The sequence below is a fragment of the Cricetulus griseus genome, chromosome 6 (assembly GCF_003668045.3).
Source record: "Cricetulus griseus strain 17A/GY chromosome 6, alternate assembly CriGri-PICRH-1.0, whole genome shotgun sequence".
Taxonomy (NCBI): domain Eukaryota; kingdom Metazoa; phylum Chordata; class Mammalia; order Rodentia; family Cricetidae; genus Cricetulus; species Cricetulus griseus.
The window spans coordinates 95,460,656-95,484,924 of record NC_048599.1 but is presented as its reverse complement, the minus strand read 5'-3'; the positions used below and the strand labels follow the sequence as shown (position 1 = coordinate 95,484,924).

Here is a 24,269-nt window from a genome sequence, read left to right as displayed (position 1 = left end):
AAGGTAACTTACAAGTAATTACAGAGTCCTAGACTAGGAGGTTGTTTGCAATCCTTTCCCTGCCCTTCTACCTTCCTGACACTTAGATACCATTGCCCAGCAGTGGCTTTCACCACATCTCCAAGGGATGTCACGTTCCCTATGATGTCAGGGGGAGATGGACAGGAGATACGTGTGTGTCAGTGATGGAAGGTGGAGAGGAATCTTCTGTCATGTGTCATTGCTACTTTTTGTTTCAAAGTTCACTTGCAATTACTTTTGGTTGTTTTAAGGACTGTGGCTGAAGAGTTTTCACCCTTATTTTGTAATTGCAAAAACAGATAATAACCCCAGATAATTTTTAGAAGCCAGTATTATAATGGCATTAGTAAGCTTTGAATTTAGAACTGGTTTCTTTTAACTGCACCATACACTTACCATGGAACACATAGGTGGGTGGAGATCACTGAAATCACTGGACAAGAGCTCAAGCTCTTGTCACAGCCCTATGCAACTTCTTTGCAAAACATTATTTCTTTATTCTTTCTTTTTTTGTGATACAACACATAATTGTAATTTCTGAGACTCTAAATTTCATTTCAGCATTATTTGATATTTAGTGTGTATACGATGGCAAGAGTAATTAGTGTTGTTCTAATCCTGGTGAAGGGCTAGGTGAGAGCTAAATACAAAAGATATTATGATCAAGAAACCAAAGCTGATAGACACTGATTCAGAAAGCCGTCCCCAGAACAGTAGGAATAAGTTACTTTATTATTTTGGCTTGATGTGGTTTTTGTTTGTTTATTTTCCTTTTATTATGGAAAGTTTTGAACCTACCTAAAGTTTAGAGAATTGTATGATGGAAACCTATTACTTATTATTTGATTCAGTTATATTTGATTATATTTTTAAGAATGTAATCACCTGCAGCACTGACCAGCTTACCACAAAACACTAGAAAAGCTTGCTGTGTAGATCTTCATTCTGTATTGGCTCCCTGGTTTTCCACTCAGATCTGACTTTTGCATAGTTGTGACCAATAATAAAAACTAAGAAATAAGTCATCACTTGCTGTCTTAATGCTGAAAATTTGCTGAGTGAGAATATACTTACTGACATTAGTTTTGCAAATAAACATGACCCTCTCTTTGTCAGTGCAATGATGAAGGGCTTTGTAGTAGAAAGTGAATGATTTTTTTTCCAGTAAAATAACATCATGAAGGATAGACAGCTAGAGAAGGTGGTGTGTTCTTTAAATCCACACCACTTTGCGATTAATTTTTATCTCTAAGGAAATAGAATATTTGTTAATCCTACATTGCAAAGTGAGAAATAGTAATTTGTTGTATATAAGCTAAGATTCCTAAAATATAAATAGTTATCTGGATTTATTTTGTACTCTTTCAATCTGGTTAATGGTTGTTTTTTAGAAATCTGTATTAGGTTGGGCCTGAGTAGCAGCTAATAATAGGCCTTTTGTTGAATATAAAAAGAAAATATGTTCTGTTCCCTTGCACTTAAAACAATGGGTTTCCGGTTGAACTTGTATCTGCTGCTTTGTAATATAATTTTTAAATAGTAGCAAAGAACAGTAGAGCTTACATTATATGTCTCATACTTCGAACAGTGTTAAATGGTCACTACTTTCAGTTTCTTCAACTCATAACTATAGATTCATGGAACTAAGCAGCATATAGTTGTCACATCACCTCAAAAATTCCTGCACAGGGTAGTAGTATTGTTAAACTTTGTGGAGGTGGTATGTATGCATTTGTGCCTGTGTGTGTGTGTGTGTGTGTGTGTGTGTGTGTGTGTGTGTGTGTGTGTGTGTGTGTGGTATGGTATATGTGTGTGTGTGTGTGTGTGTGTGTGTGTGTGTTTACTTTTTGCTCTGTGGTTTGTTCGAGTTTGGCCATTTTGCTTGCTTTTGTGTGGTAAAGTGTTGGAAATTAACTTGAGCCTCTTCCAAATGATACAAGTTAGTCATATTAGAATAGCTAGCTAGTGAGTCCACAGGGTGAGGCTGGCATTTAGAATCAAAATTTTCTATACAATGATATATTTGTGCAGGTAGGAAAAAGACAGACAGCTTTTGTAGGTTTGGTACTTCATTAAATAGAGTTTTTAGAGAGATTATATGGGTAAGACTTTTCAAGGCTTATTTTAGTTGTTTTAAGATTTCCTTTCCATTCACAGACATGACTGTAAGAAAATGGCATATATAATAACTTCATTTCTGAAAAGTTGCCATAGGTGAAAGATGGCCTATAACAGGACGTTGCCCAAATAGTTTCAATCTGAGGAAAAATGATAGTCTATGTATTAAATATGGCCCAGTAATCACTTCCTGTGATACACAAATTAGCATTTTTTCCTCAGATTGAAACTACTTTAAAGTTTAACATTTGGGCAACTTTCTGGTGTGGTAGTGTTTTCGTACAATTATGTCTGTGCAGTTGCTTTGTGTGTTAACTTCTCTCCCAGCTACCTAGGTAGAGAGTGCATGTCACTTGGGGAAATAGATCAGAAAATATAGCTGTGGCACATGCTGGCAATTTTGAGGTAAAATGTTATATGATGTTTGGTACCCTTTAGTTACACTGATTTGTTTAATGAATTACCATTAAGAGATACTCAGGTCTTTGTCATAGATTCTCTTAACCACAGCAGTTTCTCTTTTAGGTTCAGAGCACAGAGGGAGAAGCACCTCACGTGCCAGCCACTTGCCAGCTAGGTCTTGCCAAGTCAAAAAGAGGTAAGTGGAGCCTCTGCCCACTAGTTCCCTGTAATTACTCTGTGTTGTCAGCTGGGAGGGAAAGGGGTTTATCTATCAGTGTGCATAGCATTAAGTGTGAAAAGATTAGGGTACAGGTTGGGGTGTGTTATCATTCATCTAATTGTTGTGGGGGTTTTATGCAGGGGAGACTTTTATGCTTATAAACTAATACTAGATTGTTTATCCTGCAATGACCTCATTAAATATTTCTGGGTGCTTTAAATATTATTCAGCTCTGCACATGCACAGAAACAGATTAAGACTACTTTTACATTGTTATGACTGAAAACTCTTATGTTCTCTGTCTGGGTGTTCTTTATGCAAATACATCTTGTAAGTAGAATATGTCAGATGTAACTGGCAAAAACTCACAATAGTTAAACCAAGTTAAATAAATTCAAAGTGTAGATCAAAGGTGAGTAGCCCCAGATGCCACTCTTCTCTTGTATCGTTAATTATTGACCAGAGAACCTTTGCATCCATTCCCCACACTTTTGACTTGGAACTAGAGAATACCATCTGACTTCAGATTTACCAAGCATTTGATAGTTAGAGAAAGAGGAAGACGTTAAATGACCACTGAAGGTAGGACTGTTTATTTTTAAAACTTTACACATAGCAAGCCACCCTGCTTTTTAAAAAAAAAAACAAAAAAACAAAAATGTGTATGTATGTCCTAGAATAGGAAATTACATGTTTGTCCTCCTGATCTCTGAAAATTTCTCCTGAGGGACAGTTTGCATGTGACTTTTCTTTCATTGTGGTATGGTGTTAAAGAATAGGGGCACTTAGTCACTGCAGCTCTAGTCAGACACAAAATGAACTTTCTCATTGGCTTTTCTTTCTTTCTTAAGACCATAAATAATTGCATCTGTTTCTGAGGTGTAAAATGATGCGTAAGACTTTGTCTTAGGTGGATAGGCAAGGGCCATATTGGGCAAAACAACTTGTCATGCACCACAGAAGAATAAAACAGAAGAGTAAAATAGTTTTAAGTTCTTTTAGGGAAACTGTGATCGATGGGGAAGGTGTATTCAGTTTAGGGTCAAATCTGAGTTTCTTCCTCTCACAGTCTTCAGTCTGTTTGTAATAACATAAGCAAAACTATTAACATATTTGTATATAAGTATCTTATAAAGAACAATAAAGAGCTTCATGTATGCACTAATGAGAAAGGGGGACGGGAAACAGCAACATTTTACCCATTCTCACAAGTTTAATGGAAACAGTGCATGACTTCACTAGTAGGACTTTACAACTTGAACTTCTCTAATCTCAGGTGTAAGGACTCTCTCCTGTACCTTAGAAAGTTTTAGTGGCTCAGCTCATGTCCTGGCCTAGTGTTTAGTGGACTTCTTAGGAGCCTAATACTATTGTTATAGAAGACACATGTATTTTCTTAAAAATCTAGAAAGATATATGAATTTTATTCAGTTTCTTTGATACTAAGCAGATGGTTTCCATGTTTTGTGTTTTCACACTTAAATGCTTCTAACTTTTAAATTTAGGTAATATTCAACATCTTCAGAACTGAGGATTAATCCTTTTTAGATCTAAATTTCTCTAGTAAAGAACTGTGGTTTCATTTTATAAGATTTCTTTATTTTATTTTATGAGTATTTTGTATATATGTCTGTGTACCTGGTGCCCATAGAGGCCAGAAGATGTTGCATCCCTAGAACTGGAGTTTTGTTTGCAAACCACTGTGTGGGTGCTGGGAATTGAACTCAGGTCCTCTGCAAAAACAAATGTTCTTAATGTTGAGCCATCTCTTCAGCCCAAGAGAACTATGCCTTTTATGGAACAGAAATGTTTACCTAAAGACCTTAGATTGGGGTATTTAGACTTTAAGAATGTTTGTTTATTTTTAGGCAAGGCCTTTCTCTGTAGCTAAGGTTGGCCTTAAACTTAAGCTCTTCTTGTCAGTCTCTCTGGGATTGTAGATGACCACAGCAGTGCCCGTGTGCTTTGTAGCTGAGGGAATACTTTCCTACCTTCCTCTGAAGTAGCCCCAGGCAATGGAGGGCTCTGATCCCAATCCCCAGAGGAGAATAGTTACTGCTTTGCCCAATGAAGCAAGGGAGAAACTTAAGCTCTTTATTCTGTTCATTTCCCCATACCCACTCTGAAGCCTACAGTCTCCATTGCCATTCAAACTGTGTGAGTCACGTGCTGCTCAGTTTTGAGGGAAACCCGCTCAGACCTTATTCTCCTGCACATTCAACAGATCTTTAAAGGAACAGTCTGACCTAGTCATTCTGACTTCTCTGTACTCCACTGAAGTTCCCTTTTCCCAACCAAATAGGCACTTTAACTTGTAGATCATTTGTATGACTGCTTAATTGTTGTGTTGAGAATTATGACTGAGTCATTAAGCAAACATTGCCATGTTGTTCTACATACCAGAACATTAAGAATAAGTAAAGTTCCCAATTTCATGGGCTCATAGTTATAAAACACAACAAAACATAGCAAAGACATGGAAGCACCAGTACAGTGACAAGTGCTCTGACATACATTGTTAATTCATTTTTGAATGAATGTAATACCCCATTAGAACTGGTAGTAATGGCTTGTTAAAATTCAGTTTGATAATTATTCCAGCATTTCTAGGCTTGGTAAGGATATGGAACACTTCCTTAGCTCATTATAGAGCTTTATTAATGTCATGACACTGTTGCAGAATTATTCTCAGTTTTCAATAGGGTCAAAGATGCAAGTAAACTTTAATTTCAGATTTATATAGTCTTATTATCTGGTTCAGATTATTTGGTAAGCACCGTATTTAGCCTGTTGCTTCTGAAGTTCTGCAAAAGTCTCCTGTCCCTCAGATCCTTGCAAATGGACTAGCTATAATGTCCCCCTTATGGTAGCTCTACTATAAATAGAATGTCATCTTACTTGCTGTACTTAGCATCTTTCTCAAAGCCCATATACATATTAATGTAGTTAGAAATTAGGGCTTTGTGACGTAACAGTAAACATGTTTTACAATGTTAGAATGTCATATATTAATTGAATCTTTGACTTTGGCGTAATTGTTATGAAAGAATTATTTCTTAATATGAATACTTGCATCATTAGAAACACCAGTGATATTTAAATACCCTTGCATTTCAAATGATTTAGTTTATTGCCCTTAATTTCATACTAAGAAGATACAAAGCTTTTTTAATGCATTCTGCATATAAACTTCTAATTTTACTTAACTATCTTTTATAGATTTACATAATATAATTTTTTATTTCATCCATTTTTTTCTCTATGGTAAGATTTAATTGGATTTGCCAAATACATCACCACTGGAGCCTAATTAGCAAGTGAATACTAGTCAATTTTCTGCTAGAAAATCTGATCCAGCTTTTATTTGAACTTGAGTTACTTACCATGCTTTGGAGCCATGATTTTTCATTAAGTTCTTTGTGATGCTTTATTGGGGATCAAATCTGTGATAATGTTGCTGCCCTTGCAGGCCTACACAGTGGTTTTGTTTAACACCATGTTTCTCCTGACAGATCATCTGCTGCGAACTGCAAGTCAGCATTCCGACAGCAGCGGCTTTGCTGAGGACTCTGCAGACTTCCTTTCCCTCAATAATCTTCAGGTACTACTAGTTCCTCTTTTAATAGGAACTTTCATTAACCCCTTTGTGTCATACTGCAAGGTGGTCTGTCAAATGGTTATAGGAATAAAATGTCTGGAATGTAGATCTTGGCTAAGTATTTGACTATAAATTTCAGATTTTACTCATTCATGATCTGTGAGTATTTTTTTAAAAATCTAAGTTTTGTATTACTGGTGACTAAATTACTTTGGTCATTAAATTGCTTGGCCTGATGTTTTTTCTTATTTGCTTATTTTAGTACATTTCAGCCTTTTATAATAATGTGTTTATTGGAAAACTCATATTCCTGCTAGTTACAGGGACATCTGTGAGAAGTTAGGCTGTGTTAGGAAACCCAGAAAACAAGTGCTTCTTTATTCTTGCAGAACTGCTGGTTGGTTGGTATGGAGAGTCACAGAATGCACAGAAAAGCTGTTTGAAGTATTTTTAATAAAATTTGAAATATGGGGTAAAAAGAATAAAGAGCTTTCTAGAAACATGGCATTTGAAGGGTAAATGGGCAAGAAACTCACTCAGAAAGACCCAGAAAGAGTCATTATGGGAGAGGAGGAGACACAAGTGTCCACTCCGACCTGAGGTAGTGGCAACCAATAACAGCTAGCGTAGGAGTCATTTTTCTTTGGAGTTCTGGCACTAGTAGGTTGCCCATGTTCCAGTGGGTGACCCTACACCCCCATACATATAGGTAAGAATGGTTTGCCTCAGTGTGTTATCAAGATAAAAAACAAAAACTAGGTTATGAAGGTGGGAGGGGGACATGCTGTGTGGGAATCTTAGGGGAGTTGGAGTGGAAAAATGGAATGCAGTCGTGATCATAATTCATTGTGCTCATGCATAATATTCTTAAGAGACTAAATTTAAAAGCTGCTTAAAACCATTGGAGAGAATTCTTCAAGTTAAAATGGAAAAATGATAATCAATAATATGAAGCATGGTATAAAACTTGTTAATAAAGGTAAATAGGTATCTATTCCCCATGTTGTAATTCCTTGAAATTTGTAGCTTTATAATGCTGCAAATGTGGCTTTTGTTCTGTAGAAATCTTTGAATTTCAGTATTTAATTGTGTTTTATTATATAGGATAGTAACAGTGGATGCAGTGTGGTGTGTGTTCCTGGAAGTGAATGGGTAGTACTCTAGAGTATATTGTGTGTCAGTATTTTATGGATATTGTGTTTCACATTCCATTCCATCTGCAGAGTAGCCATTGTCTTTCCTCTATTTAACCAATTTTGTTTTCCATTTATAGTATTCAATAAAATACATAACACTAAATATTTTATTAATAAAATAAGATTTATTTTGGATAATTTTGCTCACCTATAATTTAGTATAAGAGTTTTGAGCATACTTAAGATAGAATGGGATAAGATGATACTTGACTGGCTATATATATTAAATACATTTAAAATGAATAATGGAATGTGTAAAACAAAAGTGGGCAATGGGAAGAGGGTATGTAGTTGTGACGAAATAAACAAGGTAAAGGCAGCCTGAGTCATATGTCAATGATGAAGAAGGAAAGGAAGAACCTTTCAAGAAAGGATGACTGCTTCCTTGAAGAGGTCCCTATGTCTTAGTGTGGGAGGGAAGTTGTTCAGCTTAGGGAAGGGACCACAGTGTAAGAAGAGTTTGATCCAGAAGAATCTGGGATGAAACTGTGGAGAGACCCCTGGTCCTGAAGCCACATGAGCACAAACACAGCATCGTTAGATGTGAAAAAAGAATATTATTCCTTTCAGAATGAAGAGAAGGTGATGAGAACTAGGGAAATTATAGAGGTATTGGAAGAGAACATTAAGAAAGTTTTGGGCAATTCTGTGAGTCAGTGTCAAATGTTGGAAAGGAAATTTAAGAAAAATAGATCTTAGACAATCTTGATGAGTAAGTGGGGAGGGAGATGGTAAAAACCAGAACAATCACAAGAGGAGACCGTTGAGTCCAGACACATCTTGTCTGTAGCCTTTTGTCAGTGGTATCTCTCTGACTTTATTCCCAATCTCCCAAATGTTTTCTATTTCAGGTTCATGAATCCCTGCAAGCCATGGGGAGTAGTGCTGACAGCTGTGATAGTGAGACAACTGTCACATCATTTGGTGAAGACCATGTGACTCCTACAATGCAAGACCAGCCTTATTTTAATGAGTCAGAGGAGGAGTCCCGTGCCCCTGTTGAGAAAGGAAAAACAAAGGTAGTTTCTGACAAAAGAAGAGCAAGCAACCAAGATTTCCCTCCATGTGAGACTGCAGAGAATACTGGAAACAAAGAGTCCATGAGGGGTCCAGGTGACCCTGAGCCTCAGCTTATTGAAATGGAGGAGGCTGCATCTCCAGCAGCAGTTGGAGAGGTCCTGAGGGAAGGTAGTGGAGACAGTGATGCAGAGAGAAGCAGTGAATGTGAATTTGCCCAGTATACCACACATCATATTCTCAAATCCTTGGCTTCCATTGAAGCTCAGTGCAGTGGTATGAGCTCTGAAAAGAAAACCGTGTTTCCCTCTTCTGTGGATAGAGTGAATACCGCCTTGCAGAGAGCTCAAATGAAGGTTTGCAGTCTGTCTGGTCAACGAGTAGGGCGTAGCTTAATAAAATCAAAGGATCTGTTGAAACAAAGGTACTTGCTTGCAAAAGCTGGCTATCCCCTAAGAAGGTCTCAGTCTTTGCCGACCACCTTACTGAGCCCAGTAAGGGTTGTGTCTTCTGTCAATGTACGGCTATCTCCAGGAAAAGAGACCAGGTGCAGCCCACCTTCCTTCACCTACAAGTACACACCTGAAGAGGAACAAGAATTGGAAAAGCAAGTGACTGAACAGGATGGTCAGTCTGTGGTTAAATCTACCATCTTCATCCCCCCATCCTCTGGGAAGAAAGCAGAAGCCCCTCACAGTGAGGAGACACGACTGGACGACTGCCACCATGGACGGCTTCCCCCTTGTCCACAGTTTGCTGCAATATCCCAGTCCACATGTTCCCTTCACTCTGTCCATGAGTGGCAGGACAGGCCCCTGTGTGAACACATGAGAACCCTGAGTGCTCACAGCGTCCCCAACATATCAGGTGCTTCATGTAGCGCCTTCTCTTCTCCTTTTGGGTGTCCCTATTCACATAGACATGCTGCCCACCCATACAGGGCATGCCCTGTGAATCCTCCTTCCGCCATAGAGATGCAGTTGCGAAGAGTGTTGCACGATATTAGAAACTCACTACAGAATCTTTCACAGGTAAGATAAAAAGGTCTTTATATTTTATTGCTCTGGATTCTTCTTAATTCACCAGGAAATTAGAACTGAGCGGACAAACCACCTCAACTTATTTTCTTATGTGTATGAACCCATCTCCACCAGCTCTCCTAGACACATCCCTTCTGTGTTGTTGGGGAAAACTGTAACTAATCCTGAACAGTTCATTTCTGTTCTGAGAGTCTCCTTTTTGTAGAAGCAGAATTGTTTCATGGTGTTTTCCCTATTCATCCTCTCCTTCATTCTCCTTGTCTGGAACCTGAGAGTGTCCTGTTAAAAGTATCTTCCAGTCCTCCTCCTTTTCTCTGCCATTCGGTTTGTGTTAATCACCCCTAACTATCTAAGTCTTTTCTTTGGCTTCCTCCACTGGCACGATGTTCTCCTGGTTCTTGTAGCTCTCTGACTAGGCTTTCCTCTTCACCCGCTGACCTCTGATGCTGGCCTCCTGGCACAGAATTAGTCTGTTTCCATGGGCTCAAAACTGGAACCACTCCAAAGAGAATCAGGTAAAGTGTGAATTCCCGAATGCATGCCATCTGTTACAGTGAAATAGTGGATGGGAAGCAACTTTGGTAAAAATCAAAGTTGTAGCTTTTCAAATAATAATGAGATCCACCTTTTAAGTATCATCTTTGTTCCACTGATAATTGTCCCTAATTGGTTTATAGTCTGACCAGAACATACCTGTTTCTCATTCCCTGTAAAACATAGCTCTGGCTGTGACTGAGTTGCTCAGCATTTTCACTGTACTTCTGTGAGGCTGGGAATTTTCAGAGCCCTCTATCTGTGCCTCTGTGGTGCGCCTTTCCAGGCCTGCTTCTCCAGCTGTGGTTTGTTGGCCATGAATGCCCCATCACTAACTCAGTTGATGAATCTCCCCACCCCATACCTCACTTGAGCAGACAGATGATTCTCTGTAGTCTCCTTGTGTAGATGATACTGAGCAGCAGGGCATACATCTTTCTTGCTATCTGTGAAGTTAGATGATCTACACATATCACTTGGGTGGGTGGGTGCTTTCATTGTTGCCGCTTTCCAGCTGCAGGGCTCTGTCTTCGCTGTTCTTTGCACGAACTGCAAAACCTCAGCGGTGTCTAAAGCTCACTTTAGCTGTCACCACTACAGGCATATTTACCAACTGAATTTTTGCTTCTTTCCATGAGCTAGCCTCCTACCGCATATTCACATACACTCTCACGCACACTCATATCCACTCACACATATTCTTTCACACACATGCACACTCATACACACATCTACACACTCTCAACATCCACACATGCTAAAACACATTGCAAACTCATACATTCACTTAGACTCACACACTCATACACTCACAAACACACTCATCTCACACATATACTCACATACATTCATTTGTACAGTTCTTTTTTCAACTTTATTTTCTTTACATTGTGAGGGTAAGGCAACTTTTTGTCTTCTCTGCATTTAACAGTAGAGTATGTCCCACTGAGAGTGTATGTGATGGCCACTGGCTGCTTTCTGCAGCCACACCAGTGTGGTGCAATGTCCTGTTACATTTGCTTCCACATCTCCGAGTCTCAGTTTGGCTTTTTTACTTACTTTCTCAAGACAAGAAGGAAGTTCTTTGAAAACACACACACATATACGCACATGCACATGCACACGCACACATTTTCCTTTGCTTCTTCCTTCTCCCAAACAGAGTCATTTGGAGCTGGAATATTTAAGAATCATAGGTGGAATTAGAGATTAATTTCCTTTGTTGCTGATTATAGTATAAAATGTTGCTGGGTTTGATTTAGCTTAAAAAAAATAATAATGCATGCCTTATGTTAGCCTTAACACCGTAGAGAACATGGTGGTAGTCACTTTGACATGGCTTTTAATCCTGTGTCATCTGTTTGAAGTATCCAATGATGAGAGGACCTGATCTTGCTGCTGCTTCCTACAGTACTCAGAAATCGTCTGTTCTACCTCTTTATGAAGTAAGTTCCCTCCAGAATCTTTTAGTTGCAAAGTAATTAGTGTGATTTAGAAGTGTAATCTTGTTACGTTGCATTTCAGAATACCTATCAGGAGCTTCAAGTTGTGAGGCGGAGCCTGAATCTGTTCAGAACGCAGATGATGGACTTGGAGTTGGCCATGTTACGGCAGCAAACTGTGGTGTACCCCCATATGACAGAGGAGGACAGGTAAGGGCTCATTGGTGTTGGTGCAGTCAGAGCCTTTTCTTTAGAGAGCAGGCCTTCAGTGTAGGTTCTTATGCAGCTTCGTTCACACTCTGTGAACTCTGTGTTAAGTGAAGCAATGTAGATAAGAAACAGGTCCAGGGAGTTCTCTAAGTTATGTCTGTTTCTCCCATGTGCCAAGCAAGACTCTCAGTAGTCTGCTTTCCAGAGAGTCAAGAGTGCATGGGATCAAAGACCTAGTCATGGCCTGGAGAGATGGCTCAGTGGTTAAGAACACTGACTGCTCTTCCAGAGGTCCCCGGGGTCATTTCCCAGCACCCATGTTGCAGCTTACAACTGTTTGTATATAATTCCAGTTTCAGGGGATTCAGCACCTTCACATAGACATACATACAAGTAAAACACAAGTGCACATGAAATAAAAATAAATAAATATTTTTTTTATTTTATTTTTTTACAGAGGACCTTGTCATTACCTCAGGGTTGCTTCTGTCTGAATTTATAGAATTGGAATTTTTTGTAAACCTTTTGTAATTTCATAGTATTCAAAGTATAGTGACTAGAAATCACTTGGCTACATTTTTCCAAAGTTATGCTTGTCACAATCTGATAGGTATGAAGTTGATCAGCTGCAGGGTTTGCGGAACTCTGTGCGAATGGAACTACAGGACCTGGAGATGCAGCTGGAGGAGCGTCTGCTGGGCCTGGACGAGCAGCTCCGTGCAGTCCGGGTGCCTTCACCTTTTCGATCCTCTGTGCTCCTGGTATGCTGCGGGGTCCAGAGTCTGAAGTAGGGTTGTTCATAATGTGATTTAGGAAAGGGGACTTAGTCAACCATTTGCTTTAATGGCTTTAGGACCATTCATAATGTTCAAGTAGCTTTTATACTACTCACTGGAGATTTTGCCCTGATTACCTTCATACTATGCACACTAGTTTTTTTTTGTTTTTTTTTTTTGTACGAAGTGTGATAAGTTTATATTTAGTATATTTAGAAATACACTGAAAATTTTAAGGATAAAATTTTCAGTAATAGAAAAAGCAAAGGTCAACATAGAAGTTGTTTTTGAAGGAAAAGTTTTAGTGGATTAAAATATGAGTACTTTAAGTTCATATCCCTGCTTGTAACTCCAAAGAACATACTATATTACTCCTTTTATCCCTGCCCCCTTGTTTAAATAAATAACCGATCCCTTTTTAATGTTCCCTTTGTTTTCATTTTAGTTCTTTTCTATTCCTTGTGGGTTTTTGGTTTTATATTTTTGTGGTTTTGATGCTGAAGATTGAACCTGAGACCTCCCCTAGGCCAATGCATGCCCTATCCACTGGCAGAGCCTCCAGTGCCTTCTTTGTCTCCTTAAAGAACAAAGTGTGATATCCTCATGTGATCCATTTATACAATAAGAATAATGAAAGGACACTGTCCTTAGGTTGTGCCATTTCTCCATATTTCTAATGTGCTTTCCCATGGAATTGGAGCTTCACCATTATTATATTCTTATTTTTGCCAATATCTTTCCAGTTATAAAATATGTTGGTTTGAAATTTTGAATTTTATCCTACTATTTCATGTTTGATTTTGTTAAAAATAAATGGCTTTATGTGTGTGTTTGGACATATACAAAGAAGAATGTGTACACACAGATAAAATAATATTCCTAATCATTATGAATGCAGGCTTCCATGGTTTTGACCCATCATTCTGAGAAATGTGTTGGTGGGAATAGAGAACCAGAAAGTCTGTAGAGCTGTGATAATGATACATTTGATGAAATTCATGGTAGTTGGCTACAGTGTTAGAGACATAAAGTGATATTTTGAGGAAATCAGTAGCCAAGTAATTTTAGTATGAAGCATTTGCAGTTTGAGAAAATGTGTACCAGTGTAAGCCTGTGTGTTGTACTTACCTTTTCAGGGGATGTGTTCCAGTAGAAGTGCTGATAACTTATCATGCCCGTCTCCACTGAATGTCATGGAACCTGTAAGCTCTATGCTCCTCAGTCCCTGGGGAAGGAAGGGTGCTATACCATCTCACAAGCATGCAGTTTTCCCAGTTCCTACAAAAAGCATGCTTGGGTTAAATACAGAATTTAAGAAGTTAAATTGATTGGAAGTCAGTTTGAAATCCAGTGCCATTTTGGGCCACTAGAAAGCTAGCTTCATTTGCAATAAGTTTGTGTTTATAACCTAAAGGAGATAATGCACCATAGAAACATTCATTTATATTCCACAGAGTCCTTTCATGTCAGACCATGGTCCCTATAGGATCTGTAGAATGACTTATGAATTCATCATTACTTTTTAGACTCATTGGCAAAGCCTTCTGAGTAACTGTTTTATTGTTCATTGATTACTCCTCAATGGAATTCAGACTCTGTATATTAACTAATAAAATTTCACTTCACTGTGTTTCCTACATTCCCAAGTTATGGCTTGAGATTACTATGAATTTAAATTTTGTTTTGTAAATGAAATTGACCAGTTTATAAGTTAATGAAATAGAATTATGCCTTTAGAAATCCATGTGATTGAGGACAGTAAGCATAGCTAGGAATACTGTTTTTAGCCTTCTGAGTTACTAGTCTTTATCTAAAGAATAATTTTGTTGGCCTCCAGGTCACAGAACTGATACGGGAGCAGTCATATCTGAAGTCCGAGTTGGGCCTAGGACTTGGAGAGATGGGGTTCGAAATTCCTCCTGGAGAGAGCTCAGAGTCCGTTTTCTCTCAGGCTACATCAGAGTCCTCCTCCGTCTGTTCCAGCCCCTCCCACAACAATAGAAGATCCAGGGGGCCTTCTGGCAACTCAGGCAGCAAACCCAGAGCCCGCTTAGTGGCAAGAAAGAAGATATTCCGAGCCTCTGTGGCCCTGACACCAACTGCCCCCTCTAGAACAGGCTCTGTGCAGACACCTCCAGATCTCGAGAGTTCTGAGGAAGCTGGAGCAGCTGAAGAAGCCTCACAGGTTGTGGGACTTACATCTCATGTGGAGGAAGAGCAAGAAGACCTCCCACTGATGCCAGCTGCTGAGGAAATGCATCGGAACGTGGAGCAGGATGAGTTGCAGCAAGTCATACGAGAGGTAGGTACAGTCTGGGTTTGTGTCATTACTTACAGTGGGTGTCCTGGTAGATTTGACTCAGATACTGCTTATTTGTAAGACTGATTTCACTGTATATAGTCATTTGCAGAAAGCTTTTGATTAGCGTTTCCATTGACTATGCATTTCTGCAGATTTTATTCTGCAGGGTAATATACTCTAGTGGAAAAGTTGTTCATGAAGTTTGAAGGAGGGAGAGCCCTTTAGACCTCTCATTCCCACATGTGTGAAATAAAGAATTACAATTAGACTTCTTCCAGAAGCTGTCATCTTATAAAATTCCAATTGGCATGAGAAAAAGGAGGAGATTCATGATTGTGAAGAATTTGTTCTTTTTCCTTTGGAGAAGTATAGAAATTGTATGATTTGTTCATAGGTTGAAACATAGTATGAAAATGGGGTATATCCTGGATGACAACAGCATGGAAACCTAACCATAATTCTGGGTTACTGAAGAAATCACAGACATATATGAAGGAAATGTGTCAGAATCAAAAGATAACTAAGAAAATGTGTAGAATGACTGAACTTTCCTTCGCTGTGTCAAAATGCCCTAAAGAACAAGCTAAAAGAGAAAGTTTGTTTCTGTTGGTGCTTTCAGAGATCTTGGCCCATAAGCACGTTTCTCTGCCATTCATGGGCCTGTGGTGAAGCAGAACATGTGGAAAATACTGGCACAGAACTACTGGCCCTCTGTTGGCTGGGAGGAGGGAAGGGAGCTTAGGGGCCAGGATAACGAAGAGCTCCCATGGTGCTGTTCTCAAGGACCTGCCTACTTTCTCCCAGGGCCCACCTTTTGAGTTTCTGTGACCTCCCAGTAGCTGGTGGTGTTAGGAGATTTAAGTTATAACACTGTTTTTACCGTTGAGTTCCATTAATATAAACTGGTATTTATCTTTAAAAAGGAGAACACCATGGACAAGCTTCATGATGGCTTTTCATTCTGCTCTCTATAGGTTATACACACCGAATATTTTTCTGTTTGGTTTTCCTAAGGACAACCATGAAGAAGAAGTATAACTATTTAAAAAGTCACTTTAGGATTTCATCTTAGCTTTCGGGCAAAGGTGTTAGGCCCTAAATGTGACCCCAGCAAAGGTGGCACTTGGCATGTGTGAGGCCCTAAGTGTGACATCCCCCAGTGTGACACCCCCCACCCAAGCACTGCCCAAACAAAAGGAAAAACCAAAAGAAAACAGCAACACAGCTTATAAAGTATTCAAGTTTGTAGAACATACCTGAAAGCCATGAAATCATTGACTTAAATTTCAGTGGGGTTAGCAAGACAAAGCCTAAGGAAATTGAAAACTTCCACAGTGGCCCTTTAAAACTTTTCAGGTTTTGGGGCTTTTTTATTTTGCAGATTTGGAAATCTTAAAGTCTATGAAAACATTATATGTGTGCACGAGCATTCACACATATGCTCACGCACAAATGCAACATTTCTTGCCTGATAAATGTAGATTTCCTAATCTTTTCAGTTATCCAAGAACTAACAATTTAGGAGCAAAATATGTTACAGAAATTAGGGCTTCCTATTTTCAAACTGTTTCTAATATAAATGTAAATGTGTATCTAGTGTACTTTTAAAATCAATTTATAGCATAGAATCTTCCCTCAAACAAGCTACTGAGCCTCTGGGGCCAAAGATTAATGCATATATACATGGTGGCATCACTTACTGCACATCAATAGCTTGATATGTTAAAATGAACAGAGAGTTCTGTAAATACACAGATGATGTCTTCCTGAAATGTCTGTGCTGTGAAAATATGCAATAAAATCCTAGAACTTTTCTAGGTAAAATAGGATTGGAAGGATGACATTCCAGACTTTATCAGCAACACTAGAAAGGACAAATAGAAAACTAATCAGTACAATAGCATGGTTTTATACGTAGTTGTATAGTCTGGAAGCAGACAATACAACAGTAAAAATGGTACTTGGACCTTGGAAACATTGTGCTTGTGGAATTGGGGCTTGGGAGGACTTGAGTGTGTGGGTTACTACTGTGGGGTGAAAGGATAGTCTGAAATCTGACAAAGCTGCAATGCCAGGTGTGAGTAGCATTGGTTTGTGCACAGGACTGACCTTGCTGGTAGGTGGTGAAGTTGTCTGCATTTTGTGTTCTGAGTTCCTGGGTTCAGCTGAAAGCTACTTTCTGTGACCACTCATGCTTCGTGAGGATGAAATGCAAATAAACAGACACGACACTTATGTTACATGCAAATTGTTACCCAGGATTTCTGACATGTTGCAACAAATACCCACTTTCACAATCAGTATAGCTGCAGGCTGCATGGTTTTTATTTGTTCTCCAGAGTTGACTGAACTACTGGAAGCCTTTAATTTTATATGTTTATTTGTTCTACAAATGTAGTTATTTTTGTAAGTTGATTACAGTTATACATTCAGCCTCCTCAGTCAGGCATGCCTGTGAATGGGAATCCATTCCTAGGTACGTGTTTAAGCTCAGGACAGTACTTGAGTTAGATGAAGTAAGTACTCTACCTGTATGCATTTGTTCATGGCACATTTATTCTTTCTTTTTTTTTTTTTAACTAAATTCTGATATTTCTGTTCCTCTTAAGTTGCTTTGGTTTGAAAGTTCTCTTTCTGAAATATGAGTTCCAATTGCTTGTTTGGCATAGTTACTCCTTTAATACATGCTTGAGTTCTCATTTTAAAGTTTGTTAGCCTGATCCATGTTGCAAGTAATTTCCTAGGAAGACACTGTTTGCTTTAGACCAGAACATTGATTCTTTGGCCAGTAACACAGACCATAAAAGAAGTCATTTGTTTCCATTATGCCGCCTTGGTCCTAGAGAATTACTTAATCATTTATAGGAATCTCCCATTAAATATGAACGATGTTATACTTTGTCAACATTTAAATTGGCATGCTAGGCGAATGTCTGATGAACTTTTGAGAATGTGTCCTACACCCTTTGTGAGAAGGTACTCAGCTCAGAATATGGCAATGTTTGAAGGAAATCCGCTTTAACATTTACCCTTGCTGGCTACAAAGAAGGACTGACCCTGCAAAATATATGTATAAACAACACACAAGGAATGTTAATATACTTAGCAAATCAGATTCTCTGGAGTACTTTGAGAACATCCATGAGAACATCCATGAATAGATACACTGATCATTAAAATTAAAATTCAAAAACCAATTCACATTGTTGTTTGTTTACAAAATGTTTAAAAAATCTACTATTCTTTACTCCATTTGTTTCCAACTGGTTATCTTTTAAATTTAAATGTCCATGGCACTAATTTCAAGTTCTTAGCTTATTGTACCTGCTACCAAGAAAATTAAATTTGATTCTATCTTCCTTGTAAATCTGTGTCCCCTAACCCCATTAACAAAGCCAGTATTCAGAATGGCAAGATCTAGTCTTGGGTAGAACAGTTTCGAAGGTGAGGATTAAACATGTTTGGCAGGCACCTTGAGGGAAGCTGTCTTCCTGTATGAAAACAATGGTGACTGTCAGGCCTTTGTTTCCATCACTGCATCAAGTGAGGCTATAAAGACTACTTCATTACTTACAATGAACTAATTCATTGGAATCCCACTTTGGAAGGAGATTGTTGACACAAAGTCCTTTCAGATAGTGTTTAATATATACAGTCTGTACTTAAACTTTTGTCAAACTGATGATACTTCTTTGCTTGATTGTGTTCACATCACAGTTGGGAAAAAAATGAAACAAAACAAAACAGTACTGCCTTAGAATTTGTCTGAGTCATTGTGCTATATGTGATCAGTATCTGAATCTACAGATATTTTAGAAAATGTGCATATGTGTAGGAATAAAAAGATGATTTATTTGGATATGTGAACATGTGCCATTTTCACAGAGGCAAATTCAACATTGGATATGGAAGAATAAACGTAGATTGTCATGCTTTTAGTAAAGGTTTTCCTTGTTTATTTAAGCTTCTAGGTGTGGTTTACAACTGTCAGTACATCTGATGTGGTTAAACATGTGTTTTGGTAAAAACATAGCTTTTCATGTATTCCTTTGGAATCTTTTAGAGACCATTTTTAAGGGTCATGGCTTTGGGGCTCTAGGCATTATGTAGATGCAGCCTCCCATGACCAGCAAGTCATTGTGTATTGCAATCAACAGTCCTTTTTAAATGTCAAGTAGTCCATCTAAAGTCCCCACAGCATTTTGGAAACTGCTCACAAAGGTAATTTTACCTCCATTCCTAGATTTCTCTTACTCTGAACCTTCCTGTCTCCTATGTAGCATGGGGAACTTTAGACTGATTTATGTGTCCATGATTCCTCTGTGAAGTAGATATTGTGGTCATTGCCATTGTGTTATTTTCAGTGCTAGTTAGATATACCTACTTTTTATGGTCTGTTTTTTGTTTTTGTTTTTGTTCTTTTTTTTTTCTTTTCTTCATCAGGGTCTCACTATATAACCCTGGCTGTTCCTGGAACTCTCTCTGTAGACCAGACTGGAATGCCCTGGAACTTCCTCTGCTGCCAAGTACTGGGATTAATAGCATGCACCACCACACTTGGCCTTCTTTTGTTATTTTTCAGAGGATATCATTTTGTGTGCCCATCTAGAGCAAAATATGCTTGACAGTAGAGAGTCATGTTTGTTTGTTTTCTTTATTTACTGAGTTGGGGTTTGCTCAAGGCGCTCTCATGCTTCTAGGTTTAAGCAATTCTCCTGGCCCAGCCTCCCAAATGATTGGGACTACAGATGCACATCACCCTGCCAGGGTCTTAGATACTCTTAAATACTTTATGCCAGTAATATCTCTGTTACCCAGAATACTTAGCTGTTATTTTTAATTGGTGTTTTAAATGATGAACAGGAAGGAAATGTAGTAAAGTTGTCTTATTATAGTTCCATTGCAAAGCATTACTCATCATTTTGTAAAACACAGATTTGCACCTGGTCTTTTCCTGCATTCTGTATTTGCCTTATATACTGTGGCTATGATCACCTGGTTTTCATGTTTCATACCCATTATAAAAGGATCCTAAAATACTATGAATTTCAAAAACTTTGTTATTTAATGTTCTAAAAATGGTGGTAATAGTGAAATTTAAAATCTTGTATTTATTAACACGTGTAGCAAAGCAAACAAAGATAGTGAAGGAACATTTTGTTTCTGTTGTCTTTTTGGTTGTGAGACTGGTCTTTAGCACTGAGCCATCTCCCTAGCCCTGTTTTGCTTCTAGGAGGAATCTTATATAAGTCTATGTATTATGTACCAGTTTTGTATAGCAGAGCCATTTTTAGAAAGACTTAAATTGAGATGTTTTCAGAATGTGTTTAGGAACGTTTTGGGAAATAGATCAGGCTGACAGGAAACTGTGGAAATGTAGAATTTTTAAGAGCTAGTTGAGAGTAGCACAGTGCTAATTTGGGAATGCATTATCAATTTACTTCAGGAAATGCACATTTAGAGCTATTTGGAGGTGAGGCCATATCACTAGAAAGAAAAGGAAACTTAATGTAGTATTTAGACATCTAATAAAGAAAATTCTAATTGGAATGATGATTACCCCAGTCTGTTTGCTTTTTTCAACAACAAAATGAGATGTATATTTTTCTGTGTGTGCTTGCTTGGCTGTTTATTTATGCATGGGTGTGTGCATGCCTGTGGAAGCCAGAGAACAACCCCAGTGTCATCCTCAAGAGGCTTCTACTTTGTTTTATGAGACAGGGTCTCTCACTAACATAGAGTTCATGCATTAGGCTGGCCTGGCTGGTTGGGGAGTTCCAGGACCCACCTGTCCTTACCTCCTCGGTGCCTGAATTACAAGTACACATCACACAACTAGATGGGTTGTTGTTGTTTTTAACATGGGTTCTGGGATCAGAGTCAGATCCTCATGCCTACATAGTAAGGTTCTACTGAGTCGGCCCTTCCCCAACCCGAGATGAAAGTTCTTACCTAAGACAGATAGGCAACAAGCACACCATAACACTAAAGAAAAAAATTATAATTTTAGAACAGATAGGTGTTTTGAGTATGTTTATAATATTTAAAACATAAGTATTATTAAATGAAAATTTCTTCTAACACTTAAAATGTGTGTTACATTAAAACAGAATATAACTTCCATAGATAGTCTGTTTTTAGTTGGTAGAAGCAGGCAGAGTATCCCTTCCTGTGTATCCCTTTGCCACTTACAGATACTCTTAGCAGTAAAAGAATGATTCCTATTGACTTCCTACATCCGTAAAAGCAACATTGTAAGCCTCTCACATTTAGTCCTTGCAGGTTGTTGTGTGCAGTAAATTAGGAGACATTTTTAAAAAGTTTGTCCCATAAGAATTGTGATTTTTTTTTCCCCGTGGTCTCTTTAGCTGGGTTGTGCTACACCAGACCTCAGAGTCTGATGAAAGTTGACGGGGTGGACTTGCCCTGCAGGTCCTTCCTTCTGTGTTTGACACATGAAGGCTGTGGTCTTTTCTGTGATTTAACTGACTATACCAGTTAAGTGATGTGTATTTTTATCTGAAAACAGAAAAAAATAGCTGTTGTTAAATGTGTAATTTCTCCTTTTTCCATTATAGATTAAAGAGTCTATTGTTGGGGAAATTAGACGAGAAATTGTAAGTGGACTTTTGGCAGCAGTGTCTTCAACTAAAGCATCGAATTCTAAGCAGGACAGTCACTGAATGGAAATTATTAGGTAATGCTTATTAATTTCTTCATTTAACTAGATGTAAATTGACACTGTTTTTAATTCTTTGTCTTAGTGCAGTTTGTTATCTCTAGCTATGTTTTTATTTTTGTAATGTATGTCTTAGTTGTTCTTCAGTATGAAAACCATGTATAGCCTCATTTAAAGTGTTAATGACTCAACTTAAGAATAGAATTGCCTGCAGTGTGTGCTTGCTTTGAATTTCATTGTAGATGAATAAATATATAAATCCTGAAATTGGGCTTTAGGCTGAATCTTACTTTAATATTAATTAAATTATATTTCAAATGTGTAGTTGGTGGAAAACAGTTTGAAAATTGGTCAAAAAATTGTAATAACTTTTCCTTGTTATTTTTATCGTTTATACAGACATTCCATAGATCCATTTGTAATCATATTTATTAAAGAATTTTATGTGGTTTATTTAATAAAATGAATAATTATAACTATATTTTATAGATTTTGTTAATAGCAATGATTGGAAAATGCACCAAGGAATAATTGTCTCTATGTTTATTCAGTGTGATATGAAAAGTGTGAGATGTAATTTCAGCTATGAAAAATGAGAAAGCATTTTAATAAGTGATGTCATAAGCTACTCAGAGGATTCCTTTTCAAAGGCTAAGGACCAAACAATTAACTCTCAAAAAACGTTTTACAACTAGAGGATTATGTGTAAGTGTTCATATGTATGTGCAGATAGATAGATGATAGATAGATGGATGATAGGTAGATAGATAGATAGATAGATGTAGAGATATATATGATATATATATGGATTTATTTGAATAAACTCCACATTTCTTTTTAAAGAACTTTCAAAATAGTATTTGAAGAATGGTTAATGTTCACGTTTCCTTCTTTTTAGGGTTGGGATGGATCCCATTAACTGTAATACTGGCGTTATCCATGATTTATGCTGGTGGAGGTGTTGTTTGTCCTTTGGAAGATACTTTCTACTGAGCTGGCCTACTGTACACAATGGATATTGTGCATTTCTGTATGAGTGTACACTATACTGTTCTTATATGCATAAAAATTTAAAAACATACATAGAAACTTAGGCACTTTGCTGACTCATTTCTAAACTATCAGACTGGCCATTTGAAAGTCTAGTATTTATTTGTATGTCAATATTTTTCCAGTTGATGTTCCTATGTAGAATTAATTGTAAAACTTGAAGAGTCCCAGACATAACCAACTTATAAGTAACATATTTCTTCAGACTAGCTTCTACAACACTGACCTCTATGAGGTATTCACTGTGCAATAACAAATTCATCTTCTGAGAGCTTGAAGCAACCGATGCCTTCCCCCCCACCCCCTGCTCTTCATTGGGTCACTTCTAAGAAGACAAATGGTCCTGTTGTAAAAATTGTTCTTAATTCTTGAGGCGGCTACTGAGAAGCAGTAGGGTAGATCTCATGAGGTTACCTACAACTACTTCATGTTCTTACACTGTAAGCCTTGTTGCTTTGCCCCAAACAAATATAATTTTATTATAGCTATGTGCCTTATGGTAAACACTATGTATTTTCTGCATTGTCCAGATGTCTTACTTTAAGATGTTTCTTCTGTCTTTTAGACTAAATAGTATTGTCAAGATAATGGGGCCTATGACTTGAATGGATAGGATAGAAATGAATAAGCTGGTTTTTGGTTTTGCTTTTTTCCCCCCAAATGAGATTTAGATTTGTTTTCCTCATGCATAAATGATTTTAATTCAGTTTTAACCAGAAAACTCTTGGTTTTTCTGAAAAAAAAAATGTTTTCTACCTAGTAGTATGTGTGTCAAATAAATGTATAAAGTATTAGAAATTAGTCTTTTAGTATTTGTAATCTTCAACTCCAATTATGTTACTTTGTGTGAGAAATTTTAGTCAAAAGTGCTTGAAATGTTAGCATTCCTTCAAAGACTATCTAAAAGGTTTATAAATATTTGAAATATCACACAAAGGCTGATCTCTAAAAAACAAAAAACCCATTAAAACAATAAAGTATTTATTTTGCCTAAAAAGTTAATTTCTTTCTTTCTTTCTATTTTTTTTTTTTGACCTGCTACATGGAGAATTTGTATTGCATTTGTTGACTAACCAATAAAATCCAAAACAGCTTATGGCCTTCCCTCCCATGCAGAGGCCCCTGCAATGCTCTAGGGAAGTTCAGTCTCTATCACCAAGAGAAGGCACAGTAATACATCACTTTTGGGCTTATAAATGTCCAGGGCTGTGATCCCATCTAAGGCCAGGCTGAACTTCTCTTTAAAATGTGTAGTTACTTTGAAGAGCAAATAAGAAGCGAGGTATGAAACACATGCCTGTTATATCAGTATTAGAGAAATAGATGCAGTAGTATCAGGAGCTTGAAGACAGTCTGGACTACATGTCACTGTGCCTCGAAAAATAAATGCAAAAGAGAAGATATTAAAATATTGTTATTCAAATTATTCAAGAATTTAACTGGTTGATTGTGACAGTAATGGCAAACATGTAAACCAGACATCCCTCATTAATAGTAAGTAATTCAAGCATTGATAATTTTAACTATTTGGGTTTTTAGACAATTTGAGTCTATTTCTAATAGATGGCCCAGGTTTTGATGATCAATATTGTCTAACAGTTGACACTAGACTGAGCCAACACTTAGCTTGTGTTCTCTATTATACTTATTCTCTCCTGGGTTTC

The 24,269-nt window shown here is 37.7% G+C and overlaps 1 protein-coding gene across 2 annotated transcripts in view; it reads left to right on the top strand.

The window, feature by feature from the left end:
- Window positions 1–23,607, top strand: part of Itprid2 (ITPR interacting domain containing 2) — a 36,867-nt gene extending 13,260 nt beyond the window's left edge. The window contains exons 9-18 of one of the 2 annotated variants that reach the window (XM_027420080.2): window positions 2,665–2,737; window positions 6,274–6,362; window positions 8,407–9,603; window positions 11,514–11,591; window positions 11,671–11,798; window positions 12,409–12,559; window positions 13,711–13,776; window positions 14,412–14,876; window positions 21,455–21,573; window positions 22,454–23,607. In XM_027420080.2, coding sequence (XP_027275881.1) covers window positions 2,665–2,737; window positions 6,274–6,362; window positions 8,407–9,603; window positions 11,514–11,591; window positions 11,671–11,798; window positions 12,409–12,559; window positions 13,711–13,776; window positions 14,412–14,876; window positions 21,455–21,559 — 2,352 coding nt within the window. In that variant the 3' untranslated portion in view covers window positions 21,560–21,573; window positions 22,454–23,607. Of the gene's footprint in view, window positions 1–2,664; window positions 2,738–6,273; window positions 6,363–8,406; window positions 9,604–11,513; window positions 11,592–11,670; window positions 11,799–12,408; window positions 12,560–13,710; window positions 13,777–14,411; window positions 14,881–21,454; window positions 21,574–22,453 lie in introns of both variants that reach the window. The other variant, XM_027420081.2, reaches the window with a different exon arrangement.
- Window positions 23,608–24,269: the final 662 nt, after the last annotated feature.